We start from the raw sequence: 23,395 nt of genomic DNA, 5'->3' as shown, positions 1-23,395 counted from the left end.
TGCTGCTATGGCCGTGCGTGTGCAAATAGCTCTTCAAAGCCCTGCTTTCAATATTTTAGGTCATAGGGTGGTTCTATTTTTAATTTTTTTGAAGAACTGCCTTACTGTTTCCCATAGGGGCTGCACCATTTTACATTCCCACCAACGGTGCACAAGAGTTTCGATTTTTCCACATCTTCATCAGGGGGGAAAAAAGACATTTTTAGGAACCACCATGCACATTTTGTAACAAAGATAACTTTAAGTCATTTTATTGAGTTATGCAAAACATCTTTAAACAATAGTAAAAAAATAAGAAACAATTACAAAAGTTCAAATAGTCAGAATGGTAGCATATAACAGACTATGTCTCACTATGTGAATTCAATGGTTTGTTGTTATGAAAAGAATATAACGCCCTCCCACAGGCTCACCTTGTCCAGCGCTTCTGACTTGGGATATTTTTAACAACAGATCAGCATTTTAAGAATTTGAACTGAGCTAACAAGATGGGAGAGATTCTTAAACAATGTAGTCACGGTGTAATCATGGTGAAGTACACTTTAACGTCTCATATTTTTATTTGTCAATTATACCGCAATTAAACTGGAAAAAAAAAGAATTTGAATTTAGGACCCATCATTGATTTTAAACTCTGGGGAGAAAATTTCACAGCAAAAGCAAGTGCTGAGCTCAGAAGAAAAAATGCGTCTCATTATGAAGATAGGAACTAGTTAACTTTAATTCTGGGCATTTCACATGCTGTTCGAAGATGGGAAGGTCTTCAAAGGCTCATTGTTTACTGGGGGCTCTAAAAAGGTACAAATTCTTCTCCAGGACACATTTTCACGACCAGGGTTTTGTTTTTTCTCTGCCAATTATTTTGAAAACATAAAGTGGTTTCAGCAGAACAAACGGGTGATGACCTGATATGCTGATAAGCAGTAATGGGAAGTAACCAGGGTGATTTCCTTCCAGCCAAAGGACACAATTCAGGAAGCACACAAAGACCTAAATGCAGGCTTTGCTCAGACACCGAGGTGAAATAGGTTAAACATTATTTTCTAGTCGAATTTAGAGTTTCTCATTTTCCACTCAGTTTTTGTTTTGTTTTTTGGTATAATATTGAGGTTCTTTGTGTTGAATCTAAAACTCATTAAAAGTATTATGATGACTTTAAATTTTATGGAAAATTCATTTGTACAAAAAAGGATATAAAATTTATATTTTATGTTTAAAAATTGTAATATTAGAACTATCACGGGCATGTACAATTCAACATAAAGTTTTCCAGCTTTGACTGTTGGCCGAAGCACTCAATAGTCTGTGCTACGACAGCAACAGGTATTGTCCAAAAATCATTGCTCATTCATTGTGGGCCACTTTGGCCAAAATCTAGTGAATGAATTCATGGGTTTGGGATTTCATCCCTCAATTCAAGATGTGGGCCTCTTATAAAATACCTGCAATGTTTTTTGTTTTAATTTTGTAAATATTCAGTGAAAAACAGGCAAACAATCCTAGGCACTGCCTCCAGCTTTGGAAGAAACTATGACTACCAGTGTCACAAACTTCACGGAGGAAGCTAAGCGTTCCCAACCCGCGTGAGGATGGCGCGCTGTGAGAATGGCCCGGACGCCTCACCCGTTCAGCATGCTGAGGACCATCTCGCAGGTCAGGTCTCCATCCAGGTCCTTTCTTCCGGCTGTGGTTTCCCCGCAGTTGCCAGGAGTCATCTCTCCTAGGTACTGGTCTCCCCTCACCATGGAGGCCTCCTCAGCCTCCCAGGCAGCGGCTTCTTGGGGGGGCGGGGGGGAGGGGGGAGAAAGGCACAGGGTTGACACATTTAAAATAAGGCCAAGGAGCCAGTGCGAATGTATTTTGGTTGTGAGCCTAGCAGCACTCTTTTTAGAAAGCAGTCTTTCTGGGATGGACAGGACGACTAGTCTGCTCTCAGCCCTGCCTCTGTCAGGGTTCCTCCACCTCGGCTCTGCAGTGTTCTCCGTTGTGGGGCTTTAAACACGACCCGCGCATTTAGGTGAAGTCACACATCTATGCAGATGTTTTCAGGTCCCTCCCACTTAGAGCCCAGGTCCAGGTGGCCTGGTCTTGGGCTTGCTGTTGGAATCCACCTGGCTTGTCGCCTCCAATAAACGGGTGTACCTGGTGTGGGTCGAATCGCTGCCCCCTCCCCCAGTTGTGTCCACACCCTAACACCCAGCCTGAGTGTGACCTTTTTGAAATAAGGGTCTTTGGAGAGGTAATTAGGGACCTCGCGATGAGATCATCTCAATTTTCCAGGCAGCCCTCAGCCATGACAAGGGCTTTGTAAGAGACAGAAAAGGTAAAGACAGACAGAGACTCGGGTGATGCAGCCAAGAGCCCGGGAACGCTGGGGCCACCAGAAGCTGGAAGAGGCAGGAGGCCCGGAGGGAGGGGGCCTGGCCACGCCTCCATTCAGGATGTCTGGCTCCAGACTGTGGGGGGTCTGTCACCTCCTGGTCCAAGCCCCCCAGTTTGTAGTCGTTACTGCAGCACCTCCGGTGCGAACACAGCGCTCAGCAACTGACGGCTCAGCTGAGGGAGCTTCAGGGACAGGAGGGCGGTGGGCATCCAGCCTCACCAACGTGCCCCCCAGGAACCCATGTGGTGGGGGGTGTGGGGTCTGCCCAGGGCTCCCCAGTCCCTCCCTACTCCGACCTCACTGCAGCCCTGAGAGGGGGTAAGTGACCAGACTGCTTCCCCCCTGACCACACGGGGCCAAATGGAGCTCAAAACCTGCCCCCAAGTGGCAGGAGCCGCTCCTGGGCCAGGCCTGGGCCGGTGCCTTCAGGGCCTGGGCCTCAGGGTTCCCGGGTGCGCTCCCCGCAGAACGCTCAGCACCCAGGGAAAGGGACAGCGAGCACATCATGGTCAAAGTCACCCCCAATATGTTTAAAAGGAGGTACCGTATTCGTCTTCCTCCTTCGGGACCGCCCACATCCTCGCCTGGGTCCGTCCTCCTGCTCCGGGGGCCGCGGCCGCACACTTCCCCGCGTGTCTCCGCATGTTCGCCTGCGGGGAGCACACACGCTGAGCCCGAGGAAGGCGCGCGGCCGACGCGCTGTGGCCACGGTGGCGCGTGCCTCACACTCTGACACAAAAGGGTGACTTTGTAAAGGTGACCCTTTCTGTTGTGTGTAGGTCGAGCCAAAAGCTGGCGTGTTTTAGATAGTTCTTTGTAACAGAGTCAAAATGGGCTTTTCTAGATTGCTTCTACTCTCCGAGGCGAGGCTTGATATTAATCCAGAAATTCAATGTATTGGTCGACTTTATGAAAACCAATAACAGACCAGAGCCATCACGGCCCTGCCAGCTCTCGCCTGCCCCGCTCTGAGCTATGAACACTGCGAACAGCAATCAGGTTACAGTGGGGGTCTGTCCTGGGCGGGCCTTGCAGCGATATATCCTCAGGCAGGAGCATTGCGGAGGATTTGGCATCAGGTAGAAAACCTTCACTCTCTGCAAAGCCCATATGCTAGTGGCAGATACCGGTGACATGCCATTAAATTAAATTTGCTGATTACATAAAATTCCCATTTTGACTTCAGGATGGGGCTTCCCGGGCTGATGGGTGGCGGAAGGAGGATTCGCATATGACAGAGGGGGAAGGTCACGGGTTATTGGAACTCCGTGTGGAGTTTGTGCACAGGGGCTGGTGCGCTGTGGCCGAGGGCAGCCTGGCCGGCCGACGGCTCCTGTACAGCATGTGCCCCGGGACAAGCCACATCCCTTCATTTACGAACGGCCACCTCCGGCTGCGTTCGTGCTTTAACCTCAGACACGAGCAGTCGGGGCGGAGAGGGTCTGTCTGGTCTGAGGAGCTGAAATAGTCACTGTCTGGCCCTTCACGGAAAATCCCGCCGGCCCCTGGTTTGCACGGTGGTGATGGGCACACGGAGCCTCTCGGGTCGAGGATGCCCTTGAGGATAAAGGGCGATGGTCCCTTCCCCAGAAACGTGCAAAGACATGTGCACACCTCGTGAAGGGGGGGGGGGTTGGGGGGGGGGAGAAAGGCACAGGGTTGACACATACAACCTCGTCAAGCTCGCGGTTAAGAACGTCTCACGTCAGTTTTGAATGAACAAAAAAGTCAAACGAAAACACACCCAACCTTTAAAAAGCAGGTGGAGGAACCGACAGGACACCCAGGCTATTTAGGACTCAGGGGGCGAGGTAGTGAGACAACCCCTGTGCCGGAGAGAAGCTGCTCCTGGGAGGACCCAGCATCCCCAGTGCAGAGCAGGGTCCTCCCGGGAGGAAGGGGACCTGCCTGTGACGCCCCGGGACGATTGTGTGCTGAAGCACAGAAGCTTGTTGCCCTGGCTGGTGTGGCTCAGCTGGTTGGACCATTGTCCTGTACACTGAAGGGTGGCGGGCTTGACTCCCGGTCAGGGCACATTCCTGGGTTGTGGGTTTGGTCCCCATTCTGGGTGGGTGCAGAAGGCAACCCATTGATGTGAGGGAGATGGAGAGTCTTCATATACCCCCTGCCCCACATCTGCACACCTTCCCCGCTATCAACACCCCCACCTGATGGTACATCCTATATAACACAAGACTAATATGCAAATAGACCAAACGGCAGAATGACCTGTTGTTATGATGCACACTGACCACCAGGGGGCAGATGCTCAATGCAGGAGCTGGCCCCTGGTGGTCAGTGTGCTCCCACAGGGGGAGCACTGCTCAGCCAGAAGCCGGGCTCTCCTACCTCTGTGGCAGCGCTAAGACTGTCTGACTGATGGGTGGGGAGTGAGCCTAAGCCGTCAGTTGGACATCCCCTGATGGCTCCCGGACTGCGAGAGGGCGCAGTCCGGACTGAGGGACCCTTCCCCCCCATCATGAATGAACGAATTTTGTGCACCGGGCCTCTAGTTTGTTATAACTGATGAACCTACATTGACAGGTACGTCATCATCACTCAAAGTCCACAGTTTACCTTAACGTTTGCTCTTGGTGTTGTATGTTCTATGGGTTTGCACAGATGTATAATGACATGTGCTCATCATGTATCATACAGAGTAGTTTCACAGCCCTAAACATCCTCTGTGTTCACCCAATCATTCCTCCCTCTCCCACTCTTGAAAACCAGTGATCTTTTCCTGTCTTCATAATTTTGCCTTTTCCAGAATATCATATAGTTGGAATTAAATAGCACGTAGCTTTTCAGATTGACTTCTTTCACTTAGTAATGTGCACTTAAGATTCTCCCATGTCACCTGGCTGGTATGGCTCAGTAGTTGAGCGTCAATCTATGAACCAGGAGGTCACAGTTCGATTCCCAGGTTGTGGCTCAGCCCTCAGTGGGGGATGTACAGGAGGCAGCCGATCAATGTTTTTCTCTCATTGATGTTTCTATCTCTCTCTCTTTCCTCTCTCTGAAATCAATAAAAACATATTTTTAAAAAAAGCAACAGCAGAAAACGCTTTTTAAAAGATTCCCCCACGTCTCTCCATGGCCTGACAGCTCACTTCTTTTTAGTGCTGGGTGACATTCCATTGTCCGGATGGACCACAATTTAAGTGCTCATTCACCTACCGAAGGGCATCTTGGTGGCTGCCAAGCGTCGGCTATCATGAATAAAGCTGCTATACATGCCCACGAGGAGGTTTTCCTGTGGACATAAGCTTTCAGCTCCTTTGGGTAAATACCAAGGAGTGTGACCGCTGGATCGTATGGCAAAAAACATGTTTAGTTTCGTAAGAAACTGCCAAAGTGTCTTACAAAGTGTCTATACCAGTTTGTGTTCCCACCAGCAATGCTTTTTAAAAAAATATGTTTTTATTGATTTCAGAGAGAGGAAGGAGAGGGAGAGAGAAACATCAGTGATGAGAGAGAATCATTGATCGGCTGCCTCCTTCTGGGGATTGAGCCCGCAACCCGGGCATGTGCCCTGACTGGGAATTTAACCATGACCTCCTGGTTCATGGGTGGACATTCAATCTTTGAGCCACACCGACTGGGCTTATTTTATTTTTATTTATTGTTAATGCTCCTTAGAGAATATTTTTCCATTGATCTTTAGAGAGAGTAGAAGGGAGGGAAGAGAGACAGAAAGGGAGGGGGGAAGGGAGGGAGAGGGAGAAAGAGAGAGAGAGAGAGAGACAGAGAGAGAGAGAGAGAGAGAGAGAGAGAGAGAGAGAGAGAGAGAGATGTGAAAGAGATACATGTGGGATACAATCCAGGAACATGCCCTTAACCAGGAATCAAACCCATGACCCTTTGGTGCCTGGGCCAGCGATCTAATCACAGCACGCCAGCCAGGGGCTTCGCCACTAACCCAGCAGCAGTGTCTGAGAGCCCCAGTTCCAGCTCTTTCATGGTGTGTTTGTTAGTTAGTTTGTTTGTGAATCCTGGCGCCGGAAGATATTTTTCCCATTGATTTTTAGGGAAAGGTGGGAGAAAGAGGGAAAGACAAAGGGGAAACATTCCTGTGAGAGAAACACATTGATTGGTTGCCTCCTGCCTGCACCCTGACCAGGGCCCAGGCCGGGGAGGAGCCTGCAACACAGGTACATGCCCTTGGCCAGAATCAAACCCGGGGCCCTTTGGTCTGCAGGCCGACGCTCTATCCACTGAGCAAATAGGCTAGGACCACTATGGCTTCTTCAGTTGTAGCGATCACAACAGCTGGTTCTAGGGGTATCTTTACTGTGATGCTGATTCGGATTTCCCTGGTGACTAACGATGCCAAGCATGTCTCATGAGCTTCTTTGGAGAAGTGTCTGTTTAGAAGTGTCTGATTTTAATTGGTTATTTGAGCTTTTTTATTATTAAGTTGTAAGAGTTTTGTATACATTCCAGATGTAAATCCAAATATCTTCCTTCTCGAATGAAAGACAAAGTTTGAAAGCTTCTGATTCCACGCTTTGAGGGACACTATGGGGCCAACTCACTCTGTTCTCCGCTTTCTGTTTCTCTCACCAGAGGGCGCTCTGCACAATGTTAACTCCATGGGAATGCTCCTTTTTGGAGCTTTGCCATGGCTTTTATTTGACATTTTGAACTACTGGCAGTAACACTCCAGAATTATCCCACGATGCTACCTACCAGAACACACAGCTACCCTACCTTTCAAGAGAAAAAAGTTTTCCTCCGTAAAAATAGTCAACTTCAGATAACTCAAACTTTTGTAAAGTTAGCATGGAGCATCCATTATCTAAGGACCTAGCTAATTATTTGTGTGTGTGTGTGTGTGTGTGTGTGTGGGGGGGGGGGGGGGTTAAGTGGCCACACATTCTTTGTCACTCTTCCTTTCTAAGGGGCCTCATGCCCCACCTTTGAGTATGGGCTGGGCTCGGTGGTTCGTTTCTAATGAATAGAAGGAATGTTGTCACTTTTAAGACCAGGTGACAAAAGGCTCGGTGGCTTCCCCCTTGCTCACTGGAGCAGTCCAGTGGAGAGGTCCGTGTGCCCAGGAACCCAGGCCTGTGCCCACCTCCACGGAGTGGCTCCCCAGCCGGGGCAGCCTTCAGAGGGTACAGCCCGCCAACACCCTGAGGCAGCCTCGCGGGGGCCGGCAGCCAGAGCACCGGCCAAGGGGGGCCACAGACCGCAGGTCAGACATGTTTGGTGCTATAAGCCAAGCGGCGTGAGGCAATTCGTTAGGCCGCAAAGAGAAAACAAACACAACACCCCAAAAAGAATAAAGCGGAAGGGTAAGTGGTTTGCTGAGCACAGCACCGACAGCGCTATATTAAGACCATCTGTGAGCGTTGGCTGGTTTGGCTCAGTGGATAGAGCGTCGGCCTGAGGACTGAAGGCTCCTGGGTTCGATTCTGGTCAAAGGCACATGCCTGGGTTGCGATTGCAGGAGGCAGCCAATCAATGGTTCTCTCTCATCACTGATGTCTCTATCTCTCTTTCCTTCTCCCTTCCTCTCTGAAATCAATTATATATATATATCCGTCCATCTGTGAAACACTGAAAATTGCATTCTGCCTGTGAAGAAGCCTAAATCGCATTCACTTTCTAAGCGTCACACTACAACTAGGGGTTCCTCCTGCGTTGCTGTGCGCCTGGGAACCCCTAAAAGTATTTGCAAGGCTTGTTTGCAGGACTGTCTTTTCTGGCAGAAGGAGAGACACACTTTGATAGATTGCCAAGCGCTCTGCGACTACCAGCCACTTTCCCACGGCACAGCGGGCGCTGCCTGGCAGGTGCATGCCTGGGGCTGAGCCCCTGAGAGAGACCCGGGGCCTGGGAGGGAGCGGGTCCTTTTGGGAGACGGATGGCGCCCGGGAGCTTACCTGGCGGGAGAAGACTTTCCTGCACTTGGGGCATTCCGGCGGGGAGGCCGCGTGGCACCTCCTGACATGGGCGCTCAGGAGCTCCTTCTCTGCGAAGCGCTGGCTGCAGGACAGGCAGGCGAACGGCTTCTCTCCAGCGTGGGTCCGGGTGTGAAGCGCCATGCGGCGCCCCTGGAGGGAGGGGGGGAAACGGCCGTCAGCTCTTCGCAGGGACGTTTTGTGTCAGACATTATTTATCCTGTGTTTCTTTCCCCCCAAAGATGAGCGCACGACGAAGAAAAGTCACAGCGGAGACATTCCCGACACAGCGGTGGGCGGCCCTGCCCAGGCTCCAGCGGCCCACAGCCCGGGGGTCGGGGTCGGAGAGCACACCTCGGGGAGGGAAAGGACCACCATGCTCCCCCCGGAGCCCACGGATTTGCAGACCCGCTTCCAGCACTGTTCGCAGTGAGCGGCGCTTCCGAAGGGCGGACGGAACTCGCAAATTAAACACACAGAGTTCCAGTTCAGGGGCCGTGTGGGGCTGGAAGCAAAGAGGCTTCCATTTCCCTCCTACTTCCTGATAGAATGACAACAAACCTGCACATCGAATTAGAAGCATCATGGTGCAAATGATTGCTCTCAGCAAAGAAACAACAGACATTTTAACCAAGATTTACAGGACTAAAGAATTTCGGGAGCCCTAGCCAGTGTGGCTCAGTGGGTAGAGTGTTGGCCTGCGGATTGAAGGGCCCCGAGTTCTTTTCTTGTCAAGGGCAGATGCCTGGGTGGTGGCCTCGATCCCCAGTGGGGGGGGTGTGCAGGAGGCGGCCGATCAATAGTTCTCTCTCATCATTGATGTTTCTATCTCTCCCTCTCCTTTCCTCTCTGAAATCAATAAAAATATATTTAAAAAAAAGAATTTTGGGAGAATCAGGACAAAAAATATATAAAATCAAACAAAAATACACATTTTATTTGATTTAACATGCTATGATTATTTTTTTGTTAATCCTCACTCGAGGATATTTTTCCATTGAATTTTAGGGAGAGCGGAGGAGGGCAAGACATTGATGTGACGTCGACTGGTTGCCTCCTGCACAACAGGGCCCGGGCTGGGCAGGAGCCAGGAGCCTGCAACCAAGGTACATGCTCTTGACCAGCATCGAACCTGGGACCCTGGGTCCGCAGGCCGACGCTCTACACCCTGAGTCGAACCGGCTAGGGCTAAAATGCTGATTATTCAGATGACACACAGGAGCACTTCCGCCCTCCTGTTAATTACCGAATGGACAGTCTTTCTTCATGTCTCTCTCTCCGGAACACCCTCCGCCCCTTCACCTGCCTCTCATCTCCAGGACCATCTCCCGGGCTCCCCGCTGGGAGTCACCGTCCCACCTGGAGCCCGGGTCTCCAGAATCAAAGCACTCAGAGCACCCAGCAGCGTCCCAGCTCAAGGTCCCCTGTCTGCGCTCTGCTTGACCCCCCCGGGGCCCCTCCTCCCCTCCAAGTCTTGTCCATCTCCCAGGAAATTCTCCTGGTTCATCTTTTCTTTCCTCATTTATTTCTTAAAGCATTTACCATTTATAGCTCCTACTTTGAAACACAGTAAGTACTGACTTCTACCTTTCCTAACCAGGAAAAATCCAAGTGGCACATGCTTTTAAAAAAAATCCTCACTCAAGGATAGGCTTTTCATTGATTTTTTAGAAAGAGAGGAAGGGAGAGGGAGAGAAACATCAACATGAGAGGAAAACATGGACAGGTCGTCTCCCACATGCGCCCCGAGCAGGGATTGAACCTGTAACCTGGGTGTGTGCCCTGACTGGGACTCGAACCCTTTTGGCGTACAGGACGATGCTCCAACCAACTGCGCCACCCTGGCCAGGGCAGTTCTCACACTTTTGGTCTTAGGACCCCTTTTACTCTTAAACATTATTAATGCTCAAAAAATTATTAACACTGACTCTATTAGACATCAAAACTGAGAAATTAAAATAGTTATAGATTCTTTTAAAAAGAACAATAAACCAACTACATGTTAACCTATTTCTATAAACACATTATTTTTTTCAAAACGAAAATGAGTATCTGGCTTAGCAGATAGGGTTGCCAGTTACCTTCTGGGACATGCATATATACAAAAGTACTTATTTATCTGAAATTCAAATTTAAACGAAGACAGCCTGGTTCTCTCTCTGCTTCTGCCTTCAGTCAGCTGAGATGTGTTGTGGTGGAGATGCTAGTAGATGAAGGAAATCTACTCTCACAGATAGGTAGCTGGGAAAGGGGCAAAATTTTAATAGCCTTTTCAAATGATTGTGGACATTCTCTTTTTGATATTACACCAAAACTCAAAAAGTGGTATTTCTTAAAAACTGGCTAGAACGTGGAATCTGAAACCACCCAATGAACTTTTGTACTCTGCGACATGAAAATCCGTTGCTCTGTCTTATACTTTGAATGGATTCTTTACCCAGCCCTCATTTTGTAAAATAATAGATTGGTTGTTTGGAAAAAAATCAGTTTGAGTTACGAAGAGCTTCTGAATGCCAACACATTTCATTATACCATATACAAAACTGCTTTCTTAAAGTCACTCCCATCTTTGGATATGTTTCCCAAAATTCTAATTCTAATTCCCTCTTAAAAGCTGATGCATCCTTGGCCACAATATTTCTCTGAAGTGATGTGCCTGTTTCCTTTACCTTCCAGGAGAAGGTATTGGTATTGTTAAATACCCAGGAACTGAGTAAGCGGTTTGTCGCTTGCGCTGGCAGATCCTGGAAAGTGGCCGGTTGAGCTGGCACCACCAGCAGCCCCACGGGCACTGTCCCCACAGGCACTGTCCCCCAGACGCTGTCCCCACAGGCACTGTCCCCACAGGCACTGTCCCCCGGATGCTGTCCCCCAGACGCTGTCCCCACAGGCACTGTCCCCCGGATGCTGTCCCCCAGACGCTGTCCCCACAGGCACTGTCCCCCGGATGCTGTCCCCCAGACACTGTCCCACAGGCACTGTCCCCCAGACACTGTCCCCCAGACGCTGTCCCCCAGACGCTGTCCTGCCTCAGAGGGGGAGGTGCTTCATCCCGACCCCCAGCCCGTCACCCGAGCAGTCAGGGTGCAGACGGAATACAGTTCCTAGCTCTGCTGCTTCCCCAAGGACATTAGTGAGGAACACGGCCCGTTATTTCTGCTTCCCGTGCACAAAGGGGAAGGACACATGGTGACGGCACTGCTTTGCTTTGTACTAAGGCACCTCCACGGCTCCTGCACAACCAGGGCCAATGCCACACAGCAAAGGGCATACTGGCATTAATTCATTATTTAAGGACAATATTTTTAAAAATCCTTAGCCAAGGATATGTTTTTATTGATTTTTAGAGAGAGAGGAATGGAGAGGAAGAGAGAGAGGGAGAGAGAGAAGGGGAGGGAGAGGGAGAGGGAGAGGGAAAGAGAGAGAGAAACATCGATCGGTTGCTTCCCATATGCACCTTGACCAGGAATCAAACCCACAGCCTTTGTGGTGTAGGGGACGACACTCCAACCATCCGACCCACCTGGCCAGGACAATCCTATCTAAGAAAGAGGGAATATACTAATTGACCCTCACACCATCACAAAGATGGCAGCACCCACAGCCAATAAGGAGGGGATATGCTAATTGACCCTCACACCATCGCAAAGATGGTGGCACCCACAGCCAATAAGGAGGGAATATGCTAATTGACTGTCACACCCTCAAAGATGGCACCCACAGCCAATAAGGAGGGGATATGCTAATTGACCCTCACACCATCGCAAAGATGGTGGCACCCACAGACAATAAGGAGGGGATATGCTAATGGACTGCCCCACCCTCAAAGATGGTGGTGTCCACAGCCAATAAGGAGGGAATATGCTAATTGACTGTCACACCCTCAAAGATGGCAGCACCCACAGCCATAAGATGGCGATGCCCAGTCTCCTCAGTCCTGCTGGGGCGGCAGGCACATGGCAAGGATGGGCCCACCCCCAGGCAGACCTGGCTGCTCCACGTGCCTGCCTCCGGAGCCCCCAGTCCCCCAGCCGCCCAGGGCCGGCTGAGGCTCAGGTAACCAGGGCTGCCCGAGGCTTGCACTGCCGGTGGTGGCAGCAGCAGAGGTGTGATGGGGCATTGCCTTCCCCTGATCGCCCGGTCGCCTCCCACCCCTGAGGCTCCCGGACGGTGAGAGGGAGCAGGCCGGGCTGAGGGACCCCCCTCCAGGGCATGAATTTTCATGCACCGGGCCTCTAGGTAACAATAACAAGTTTGATCTCATGGCCCTGATTGGTTTTGAGGACCTCTAGGGGCCTATGAACCATACTTAGGAACTGTTGCTTTAATTTATTGGCTCATAGCTGCCTTCTAGTTATTTTCAATAGCCTTTTTATAAAAGCATGACTGTTTTCAGCATTTTCAAAGTGACAGAAAACCCCACTCCAGCCCTCCATTCTTCCATAGTCCACGGCCTCCCACCGCGTCCCCAAACCGACGGAAACTCAGTACCTGCTTGCAGGTGTAGCTGCAGTGCTCACACTTGAACTTCTTCTCGTTCCTATGAGTTTTCTGGTGCTGAAGGAGGCCATAGCGGTCGTGGAAGACAGCAGGACAGTAGTGGCACTCCATCCCTGCGGCTTTGTAAGTGTGCAGGTTGCGGATATGGACCCCTAAAACCGTTACAGGACATTGTATTTGGGGGTGTTATTTCCTGTGAGGCTGCTCTGAGCCAGGGTTCCTCACGCAGCACTCTTAGCACATGGAGGGTGCAGGCCCGTTAGCAGCATCCCTGGCCTCTGCCCACCAGATGCCAGGAGCAGCCTTCCCTTCTCACAACCAAAATACCGCGAAGCTGCACTAATGCGAACCAGCCACCAGAGGGCACCACAGGACTGGTGGAAAAAATACAAGTTCCCAGACTAGCTCCTGCAGCCCAGCGGCCTTGCCTCCCTGGCATCAGGCCCAGGGCGCCACAGGTTCCCCTGCAGAAGGAAGTTCAGCAACTCAAACACTCACGCAGGTCGCTCTTCCTGGCGATGAGCGCGGCGCAGTGCGGACACTGGTACTTGGGGGCGTTCTCGCTGTGCTTCTGCACGATGTGTATTTTCATGGTGCCGCTCTGGGTGAAGCGCGCGTGGCACACGTGGCACTCGTAGGGCTTCTCGCCTGCAGGGTGACGACAAAGACGACCCTCGGCAGCGGGGCCTCACCCCGCACGCCTCATCCTCCCCAAGGGACACTGGGGCTGAACGCTTGTCTTTTGTTCCCTGGGCCCCTGCTTCACCCCCTTCCTCCTATGTCCACCCCCAATTAGTACAAAATTCCCAAGCCGAATCCAGACCCCATCTAGCTCCCATCCTCGATGTAAGGAGCTGAGAAGCACATATGAACACATTGCTTCTACAACGAAGCATAAAGTACGTGCACGCTGGGACCAGCGCTCTGTTTTACGTGCTTCCAGGTTGAGGATGCGTTAAGGAGCTGACTTTTAAGTCCTGAACAACCAATGGCAGCAAATGCTTGATGGTGTCTTCCTTGTCACAGCGGCGTGACAGCACAGGGCTTATGTGGGCTCCTGGATGCCACATAAACGCAAAGGCACAGAGCGAGTCCCCAGGCCGAGAAGGCGCGGAGACACTCACCCTGACGCTCGAACCTGAAGAGTAAGTCTTACCAGCTCACTCCTGAACTGAGACGTGGCCTCCAGCGTGAGCCTCGCTTACCTGAGTGTGTTCTCATGTGCCGTTTCAGCTTGTGGGTGTCCTTGCTGGCGTAGCTGCAGAGGTGGCACTGATAGGGACGCTCCCCCGTGTGTGACCGGATGTGGCGCTTCAACTTACTCGCCTAGTAAACACATGGAAGGTACTTGTTTGCAAGAGAAACCAGAGAATTTTAGATCCAATTTATCAGCATTATAGAGAGAGATTGACATTTTAACCTCAGACCTTACTTGGCACCCTGAGAAACACGAAGAGGTCATTGCTTTTTATCTTCTGTTGCCAACGACTGCTTTTCATTTGACGTGCGTTTAAGATCCTTCGGGAGCAACCAGCATTGGTTTCCAGAGACTCTCAGATTCAACTTCACGTTCCACAGGGAACACGGCAAGCTGGCCACTCGGTGCCGCCCGGGACTGATTTCCATTTCCAAGGCCGCTTACACTCGGGCGGCAAAGTTTAGGCCACGATGCAGAAGCACAGAGCAGGGCGCTTTCGTTTGCGTAAGTAACATGAGGATTTTGAAACATTTGCTCTCTGAGAGGCGGACACCTGTCTGAGGCCCTTCTCAGGTTCTGTGGGACTCACGTGGCCATCAGAGATGGTGCCATGTGCCCGGAGTTTCTTTACAATGAGTCACTTTTAAGTGGAAGAACATACATTCTAATTTGATTAATTACGTACCCCAGGCAACCAGTTAGAGGGCAAACCGCCCATTACCTCCCATTTGATCACTTTTGCCTGATGGTTCTGTTACCCCCCAGAACCAGGGCAGGGGTGACGGAAGTCAGAGAGCCCGTATGCCCTGCCTGTGGTCTCTGGGTCTCATTCCCCAATAAGTGACACGCACACATAAGCCCGAAGAACATTCAAGAACAAATGAAGACTTAGATCTAAACCAAAAGCATTAGATTTTTTTTTTCAGATGAAAAGTAGATGTCTTCAAGTAAATCAGAAAGTGAAACAAAAAGAATTTTTAAGATGATAGCATGAAAGATTTGATGAAGGGCTGTGATGATCAAAGGCTGCTATGTGTCAAGCTCCTCCGGATAGCTTCACAGGGGAGGGTGTGGGAGGGGGCGCTCAGAGCTTTCACAGGATGTCTTGGGCACCCCAGCGTGATGCATTCCTGCTGGCGTCTGTGTGAGAAATGGCATGGGGGTGCGGGGAGCTTAGGACGCCCCGCTTAAAGCAGACCAGTATGGCAAGACTTGGAAACTTCATAAAACGGGGTCACGCGTGCCAGGCCGGCCAGTCCACAGGCTGCGTGCAGACGGCGGACTCCGGATGAGGGTCTCAGTGCACCTCCATGTTTGCGCTCAGCCCTCAGGACACCAACCGAAGTCCACTCCAGGCTTGAGCGTCTCAGAGGGCCTTGTTCTTTGAAACTTTCATTTTTGTGTTTTCAAACTAAAGTTGCAACCTTTAACTCAGATGAGAAAGAACTTTCAAAAACAGTAAGAGCAGAAAAAAATTCTTGGAATCAGAGTCTGACCCTGTCCGTGAAATTCCCTCGTGTGTGAAACGAGGTTGCATCATTCCCCTCTTTCAACGTTAGTCGTGCCCTTTAACTTAGTTCCCTTCCGGAGTGCAGTATCCTGTCCCAACTGGGCTCAAAACCAGGTCCCACAGGTGTCCCGACAGACAGTGGAGTCCTTAAAAATTCCTCGTAGAATAGACAGCGAAAGCAATGGTCACGTTCGTTCGTCTCATCCAGCGAGCGGCTGAGCCTGCCAGAAGGTCTACATGAAAGGATCTGGTTGATATGACCGGGACACATGACTGAAGTTTGAAACACTCGGTTCCTCTGTAGTATCAGGGGACGGTATGTTTAAACCTTCAAGCACGTCGCTTTGTATCTGACCAAGAGCCACTGAGGCAAAAGCGTCAGCCACCCTGCAGCCCGGACCTGGGGTCTGTGTGGAGCGGAGACATTTGCGTCTGTGGACCTGAGCCCTCCCTAACATACGAGGGAGAGCTTTGAGCATAATTTGAGATTCATTTCCCAAGCACCTCACGCAGTTCTATTTGTAATTTGTACACTTTTATATATTGCTTTTGCTAACAGGTAATCAAAGCAAAAAGAAATCCAATTTTCTATTTTCAATTTAGAAAATTGAATGACTATTATTTCCTGCATAGACTGTGTATGAATAATATCTTTAATAAAACCTCTTTTGTAAGGGATTCTGCTGTTAGTTTAATGTAACATAATTTACAGCGACTTCTTAATAAGACGCCACGAAGCTTTAAGCACACGTGTGAACTTACTTCTACGCTCGCATACTTGCACGTGGAACACTGAAACGGCTTCTCGTGAGTGTGTCTGTAACGTCTGTGCCGGATGAGCTCTCCGCTGGTGACAAATGCCATGTCACAGTCACCACACTTGTGCGGCCTGGTTCCTGTAAAATCACACAGTTTATCCTGTTCAGCAAGATTTCACCACAAGTTTCCTTAGAAATGTATAACGTCTGAACGACACTCAGCCTCAACATGCATTACATGTGACGAAGAGGCTTGCTCTTCCAACCTTACACAGGCCAGGCAGAGGCGAGAAAAATCTTTGTAACGTCAGTGTTGTTAACTGAAATGGCAGAAAACAAGACAAAACGAAAAAGCCTAAAGCAACACGTTATCTTCACATAGAACAGGTTGCATTCGCATCCTTGACGCCTTAACACGCGTCGCTCAGGGCCGCGTCCTGCTCGGCGGTCACCTGTGTGGGTGTTGATGTGGTTCCGTAGGAGGGTGACTGTGCGGAAGGTTTTCAGGCACAGGTGACACTCGTGCGGCTTCTCGTTGGTGTGGGTTTTCGCGTGACGGTTTAAGTTCGCCGCCCTGGCTGTGGTGAACATGCACAGGTCGCAGTGGAAGGCCTGCTCTGTGCCTGCGGGAAGGAGACAGTTGATGCTTCTGTAACAACCTCTTTGTGTTTCAATTTCTCTTGGGGGTGATGAAAGGACGCTGGGATTAGACAGTGGCCGTGAGTGCACACACTTGTAAATACGTTAAAAACCCAAAATGAGCTGGGAATTGGGGTTTTGGGGGCACAATTTCTTGTTTGAAATATATGAGAAACTACTATATAGCGAGGGTTGCAAATTCAACCGCCGACGGGAGCCAGTGGCGGTACTGCTAAGTGAGTGACCTGGACCGCCGGCCGTGGTGGCGGTGTGACTTCCTAAACCAAGTCACTTCCCAGCCCAGCCACCTGCTGCAGGAAGAAGGAAACACAGCCAAGTGTTGCCAAATAGGACTTTAAAAAAATGAGGTAAAATTTGAGATTTGGAGGGTGAACTCTTAATTTAAACAAGTAAGAAATTATTTTTTTAAAAAGCCAAACAAATAATTTCGAAGGTCAAATTCATCCTGTGGGCTGCCAAGATTCAATCTCAGTTTTTTAATTTGTTGTTAATCCTCACCCAAGGATATTTTTTTCCATTAATTTTTAGAGAGAAAGGGAGGGAGGAGGGGAAGAGAGAGAGAGAGAGAGAGAGAGAGCGAGAAACATTGATGTGAGAGAAACACTTCGATTGGATGCCTCCCAACCGGGTCTGGGGATCAAATCTTCAACCAAGGTACATGTGCTCTTGACCGGGAATCGAACCAGAGACCCACAGTGCACAGGTGGGTGCTCTAACCACTGAACCACACCAGGGCTCAATCTCAGTTTTTGTTTTTGTTTTTAATATATTTTATTGATTTTTTTACAGAGAGGAAGGGAGAGATATAGAGAGTTAGAAACATCGATGGGAGAGAAACATCGATCAGCTGCCTCCTGCACATCTCCTACTGGGGATGTGCCCGCAACCCAGGTATATGCCCTTGACCAGAATCGAACCTGGGACCTTTCAGTCCGCAGGCCGATGCTCTATCCACTGAGCCAAACCGGTTTTGGCATCAACCTCAGTTTTAACATAACTTCAAGGTCCTTCCTAATCTCGCCTGATCTCCCTCTCTGAGCACCATCCAGCCTCATTATGAAGCCACACCCACAGGCCACTTCCTGCTGCCTGGACGGGTAGTCCCCACTGAGTGGTTTCCTAGTCCTTTCCTGGCCTCACCTCACCTTCCTCTCCCCCAGAGGCGCCTCTGCTGCCTTCTCCATATCACTCCTCCTGGGCGGGGAGCGGCTGCACACTGGGGAGTGGATCAAAGCCCAGCATTCCATGTACATGCACAGCACTTTGCAGGAGCATTTTCTGCGCTTTTGAAACACTGGTGTGCAAAATGCAAAACACTTGGCTTTGATGCACAGTATACAACATCAGTTTGACATTTCTCCCACTTCCTGACATTCTGAGAGCAACTAGAAGTCAACCACTTAAAACTTCAACAGCAGCCAGTTTTATGCAGGGTCTGTCACACCATGAACCCGCCTACCCTTGGTCTTCTGTTGAGTTTTTGGCGAGTTGGCTGTTTCAACAGGTGGCTGACTAGAAGCAGGACGATCTTCTGTTTCTTGCGTGTTTAAGTTTGAAATTGCCAGAACAACTTCCTGTCCCCGCCTTGCTTCCAGAAGAAAGAGCTGGTCTTGCGCTAGCTGGACGCCTCCGTCAGCGGGCAGCGGGTCCTCCTCCGGACTCTCCTCAAGCTAATAAATAAAAACGAGCGTTCAGACAAACACGACACGTAAATCACAACCTGACTCAACGCTTTGCCTTGATGACACCAAGGAATACTTAACGAAAAAGAAAACTAAAGTAGCACATAAGGTTGTCCGTGGCAACCAGCATGCTTAAGCGTAATTATTAAGCATCAAGGAGTTTTGGTGGTAAAACAACACTATTTTATTTTATTTTTAATATATTTTATTGATTTTTTACAGAGACGAAGGGAGAGGGATAGAGAGTTAGAAACATCGATGAGAGAGAAACATCGATCAGCTGTCTCCTGCACACGCCCTACTGGGGATGTGCCCGCAACCAAGGTACATGCCCTTGACTGGAATCGAACCTGGGATCCTTCAGTCCGCAGGCCGAGGCTCTGAGCCAAACCGGTCAGGGCAAAACAACACTATTTTAAAAAAGACCGCACAGTGTCACCTGATAGTATTCTAATTGGTGGAACTCTTTAAACTCTTAAAAAGGGCACGTGCTCTCCAGGATTTTTCTGGGAATTATTTTAGTGTGGTTCATTTGTCCATACATAATACGTCACAAAAGGCAACCTAAAAAACAGTTTGTTTTGTAAATCTCCACGTGAGGGGTCAGTTTTTTAGAACCAGCCGTACCTTAGTCAGCCCAGGGCTTTCGGCGGGGCTCTCCGCACACGGACTGTCCTCAGGGGCCAGGGCCACGCTGTCCTGCAGGACCTGGAGCTGCACGGGCTCCACCGCCCGCAGCGAGTACAGCTCGTCCTCGATGCTGATGGTCACGCACTGGTGCAGGCTCTGCCGGGACCCCTCTCGCACCCACAGCAGCGAGGGCAACGCGCTGCCCGCCTGCGGCATCATCCCCGGCCCCCCTTCTTGGTGCTGTGGCATCTGACAGCCGACCTCCTGCAGCTCCCCGTCTTTGAAGGTGGGGTACACCGCCTGGAGGGTCAGGATGTGCCTCCCGTCGTCCTCCATGGCGGCGGGCACCAGCTCCTGCTCTCCCTCGGAGATATGGGTCAGGAGAGCCCCATAGGTGCACTTGGCCTCCACTCCCCTCGGGTTTGGGGGCTCCTTCGCTCTGCGCACGCCACCCTCCTGCTCATCCTCCTGGGCCTTTTCCGGTACCAATTCTAGCTCTTTGATTTTGGTGAATTGCCTGGAAGGGCCCGAGACCTCCGTCCTTGCCATTTTGACTCGGCCTGTTTGAGAAAGAAGCAAGCGGTCGGTGGGGCACACTGAGGTTTGGCCCCAGCAGCTTTGGGGCTGACCTCGGAGGCTTTAGCCTCATAGGAATCAGGACTAAGCTGACTCAGTAGAGGCCTAGGAGGGGCTGAGGCTCAGCAGGATAGGCTAAAGCAGGCATTTGTTCAGAACATTCTAGAACCGATGGATTTGGGCTTGAGCAGGTTTTCAGCGAATGCACGACCTAGGACAAGCAAGGTGGCCTGAGCAAGCTTTCCACCATTGCACAGTTCCAGACTGAGCACCATTTCAGCCACCCGGGCCCGTGGGCCTGGAGTCTTGAGCCCACACCCACTTGGCAGACGGAGCATGCGCACCCCCACTCCCGGCCCCTCCCCGGCCCGGCCCCTCCACACCGCCCAGCCCACCTGCCCGCCTTCCCACCGCCTCACCCACCTGCCGGCCAGCGGAGCAGCACGTGCTTTGCAGGGGGCCGCGCCCGGGAGGCGTGGCCTTGGTGCTGGCCCGCCCTCCCCGCCGTTCCGCCTGGACTGAGGGCTGCAGGCGCTGCCAGCCCAGGTGGCGGCTTAGGCTCCAGGATCAAGGGGGATCTAGGATAGAAGGCTGCTGTGTGCGCAGGCGCAGGGCAGAAAAGCAGGGGGTGGGGGTGGGGTGCTGGGTGCAAGGGGCGGGGCCAGGGGGCGGGGCGACTGCTGAGGAGGGTGGTGGAGGGCGGGACCTGAGACCTGGAGGTGGGGGTGATGAAGGAGGAGAAATAGAGGGGGCCAGCAAGAGCCTGAAAGACCTGGGGGGGGGGGATGAGGAGGGCAGGTGGAGGGGGACCTGAGACCTAGGGGGTAGGGGAGGACGGAAGTGGAGGGGGACCTGCAGGGGGCGCTGAGAGAGCTGGGGGGAGGGGAGGACGGAAGTGGAGGGGGACCTGCAGGGGGCACTGAGAGAGCTGGGGGGGGGCAGAGGAGGACGGAAGTGGAGGGGACCTGCAGGGGGCGCTGAGAGAGCTGGGGGGAGGGGAGGACGGAAGTGGAGGGGACCTGAAGGGGGCGCTGAGAGAGCTGGGGGGGGAGGACGGAAGTGGAGGGGACCTGCAGGGGGCGCTGAGAGAGCTGGGGGGAGGGGAGGACGGAAGTGGAGGGGACCTGCAGGGGGCGCTGAGAGAGCTGGGGGGGGAGGACGGAAGTGGAGGGGACCTGCAGGGGGCGCTGAGAGAGCTGGGGGGAGGGGAGGACGGAAGTGGAGGGGACCTGCAGGGGGCGCTGAGAGAGCTGGGGGGAGGGGAGGACGGAAGTGGAGGGGACCTGCAGGGGGCGCTGAGAGAGCTGGGGGGAGGGGAGGACGGAAGTGGAGGGGACCTGCAGGGGGCGCTGAGAGAGCTGGGGGGGGGGAGGACGGAAGTGGAGGGGACCTGCAGGGGGCGCTGAGAGAGCTGGGGGGGGAGGGGAGGACGGAAGTGGAGGGGGAATTATAGGGGGCGCTCCCAGTGACAAAATGGGGGGAGTGACGGGGAGGGAGCACCAATAGGAGTTGGAAATAGGCGGCGGGTGGATGGACCGGGAGCGGGAGGAGGGAACCTGTAGGAGGCTCCAGAGACCTGAGCAGGAGATTGGGGGGGAGGGGGGGGGAGGAGGTGAGGTAGGAGGGGGTCCAAGACATGGGGCTGTAAGTCAGCGGAATAAGAGGCGTTGGGGTGGGCAGGGTGAGTTGTGGAGGGGTACGGGGAAGGAGGAAAGTGGGTGGGGATGTCCGGCAGAAGAGGGTGGGGAGACGGGAGTGGAGAGGGCCAGTGCAGGGGGGCAAGGGGCCCATGCTGCTGGGAGCCGTTCCCGGGTCTTCAGACGTCATCAGGTTCTCCCCAGAACGCCTCCTCCAGTGGGAGGCGAGGGGAAGTGGCCTGAAGGAGATGCGAGAGAGACTAGAGTCGGGGACACACAGCTGGAGGGGCCGCACGTGGTGAGAGCCGGCACTACAGGGGCTGCTCGCGGGGAGTGTCCCCTCCGCGCCTGCTCTGCGAGGATCAATGCTCCCGGTGGCCCCGGAGCTACAGGTGCAGGCGTGCGCCCGGGGAGCACCGCAGTCCCACGCAGAGGCCAGAGCTGTCCTGTCTGTGACAGGGCGGCCTCCACGGCCCCTTCCAGTGGCTCTTCAATGTTGTGTCACGTTCTTGTGCATAGGATGCACTCAAGTCTATATTTTTTCATTTTCGATGGCACGAAGGATGGAACCACATTCCCTTTCAAAAGGAGCGCGCGTGCCAGCAGTCCTGCCTTTGTTAGCTAGCGGCTCGCCTGGCTGGCTTCGACACACGGTCTGGGTTTCCATTACAGCCTATGCATACTATACGGAGGTAAATAGTAGAGGGTCAGGGAAAATAGTGCATTGTGATAACTTCTTTTAAATCATTTAGATGAGTTTCTCCGCCCGAACAATCACCACTTATTTAGTGCCTTCTCGCTCTAATGCGCAGGCAGCTGGAAAGTTTGACCACTATTTATATAATAAATGTGTGTTTAGAAATTTCAGCTACCAATTAAAAGCACATTTTTTAAAGCAGGTATAAGGCCAGTGGAAGGAGGGGCATGGAAGGAAGAGTGGGGTAGCCCTGGAGGGGAACACGTAGGGTCTTAGAGAGGATCGGGGAGAGGGGAGAGAGGAGAGGGGAGAGGGGAGAGGGGAGAGGGGGAGAGGAGAGAGGAGGAGCAGGCGGGAGGAGAGGGTCTTGAAGGGGGGAGGGGGTGCCAGGGATGAGAGACTAGGAATGGCAGGGAAGACAAACCAGCAGTTTTTCTTCCCTGCGAAGCTGCGAAGATAAACTTCGCTCCTATCCTCAGGTTGCACCGAAAATTAAATTTGTTTTCTTTGCTCTTATTAGACATCCTGGGAGTCTCTGAGGGGCGGCCACCTCGGACCGCTGAAGGGCGCGTCACCTCGGAGCTGCTGGGACCCTCTTTCAGAGGGTGGGGGTGGGGGACAACACCAGGAGGGGGCAGTATATAATCTCTTCATAGTGAAAGAAAGAGAAAAGAAACTCGCTCAAATGATGGGAACGTGATTCAGAGCATCCCTATCTTAGATACTGTGTGGTTTGCTACTTATTATGGTTTCTGTTTGTTTATTGACGCCTGGAGGAATAGACTATGACAAGAATGTTCAAAGGCCCGGGAGGGAGGGCCGGCCCTGCTCTGAGGAGCAGCTGGGTGTGTGTGTGTGTGGGGGGGTCTTGCCCTGACCCCCTTTCTTTCCTGCCTCCCTGCACAGGGGGAGGGAGAGCTTGGTTTTCACATCCCAGAATCTTCCAGAAACCAGCGTCATGGTTTTCGTTTGTTGCTCCGCAGTGATGTTTACCCGAACCGCTGAATGACACCTCTGACCTCTTCGTGTTAAGAGACCTCTCTGGCCCTTTCACTTTATCCAGCAGTTGTCCCTGCACACAGTGGGTGTTTATAATGAACGCAGGTCTCTTCATTGGGGTGCTCAGACGGCCTTCCTGAATGGTAATCCGGCACCCAGAGTTTCCAGCTTTGACATGGGTGTGTGACCTCCCAAGATGGACTCGGGCCTGCTTTAAAGTAAGAGGTTAACCCACAGTAGGCGAGGAGGTCGCCCTGGA

At 51.9% G+C, this 23,395-nt stretch overlaps 2 protein-coding genes across 2 annotated transcripts; both read right to left on the bottom strand.

The window, feature by feature from the left end:
• Positions 1-250: 250 nt before the first annotated feature.
• LOC132239210 (transcriptional repressor CTCFL-like) lies at positions 251-14,621 on the bottom strand. The gene is made up of 5 exons (XM_059705218.1): positions 13,995-14,621; positions 13,288-13,437; positions 12,781-12,941; positions 2,928-3,033; positions 251-1,777 (listed from the first exon to the last, which is right to left on the bottom strand). Exons 1-5 carry the CDS (start codon positions 14,008-14,010, stop codon positions 1,620-1,622), a joined length of 591 nt encoding a protein of 196 aa, XP_059561201.1. The 5' UTR covers positions 14,011-14,621; the 3' UTR covers positions 251-1,619.
• A 1,494-nt stretch (positions 14,622-16,115) lies between these two features.
• LOC132239209 (transcriptional repressor CTCFL-like) lies at positions 16,116-19,776 on the bottom strand. Its single transcript, XM_059705217.1, has 4 exons — positions 19,225-19,776; positions 18,375-18,585; positions 16,708-16,878; positions 16,116-16,393 (listed from the first exon to the last, which is right to left on the bottom strand). The coding sequence occupies exons 1-4, from the start codon at positions 19,774-19,776 to the stop codon at positions 16,116-16,118; spliced, it is 1,212 nt and encodes a 403-aa protein (XP_059561200.1).
• Between the last annotated feature and the right edge of the window lie 3,619 nt (positions 19,777-23,395).

Source organism: Myotis daubentonii, chromosome 8 (genome assembly GCF_963259705.1).
Source record: "Myotis daubentonii chromosome 8, mMyoDau2.1, whole genome shotgun sequence".
NCBI lineage: Eukaryota > Metazoa > Chordata > Mammalia > Chiroptera > Vespertilionidae > Myotis > Myotis daubentonii.
This window is presented reverse-complemented; position numbering and strand designations above follow the sequence as displayed.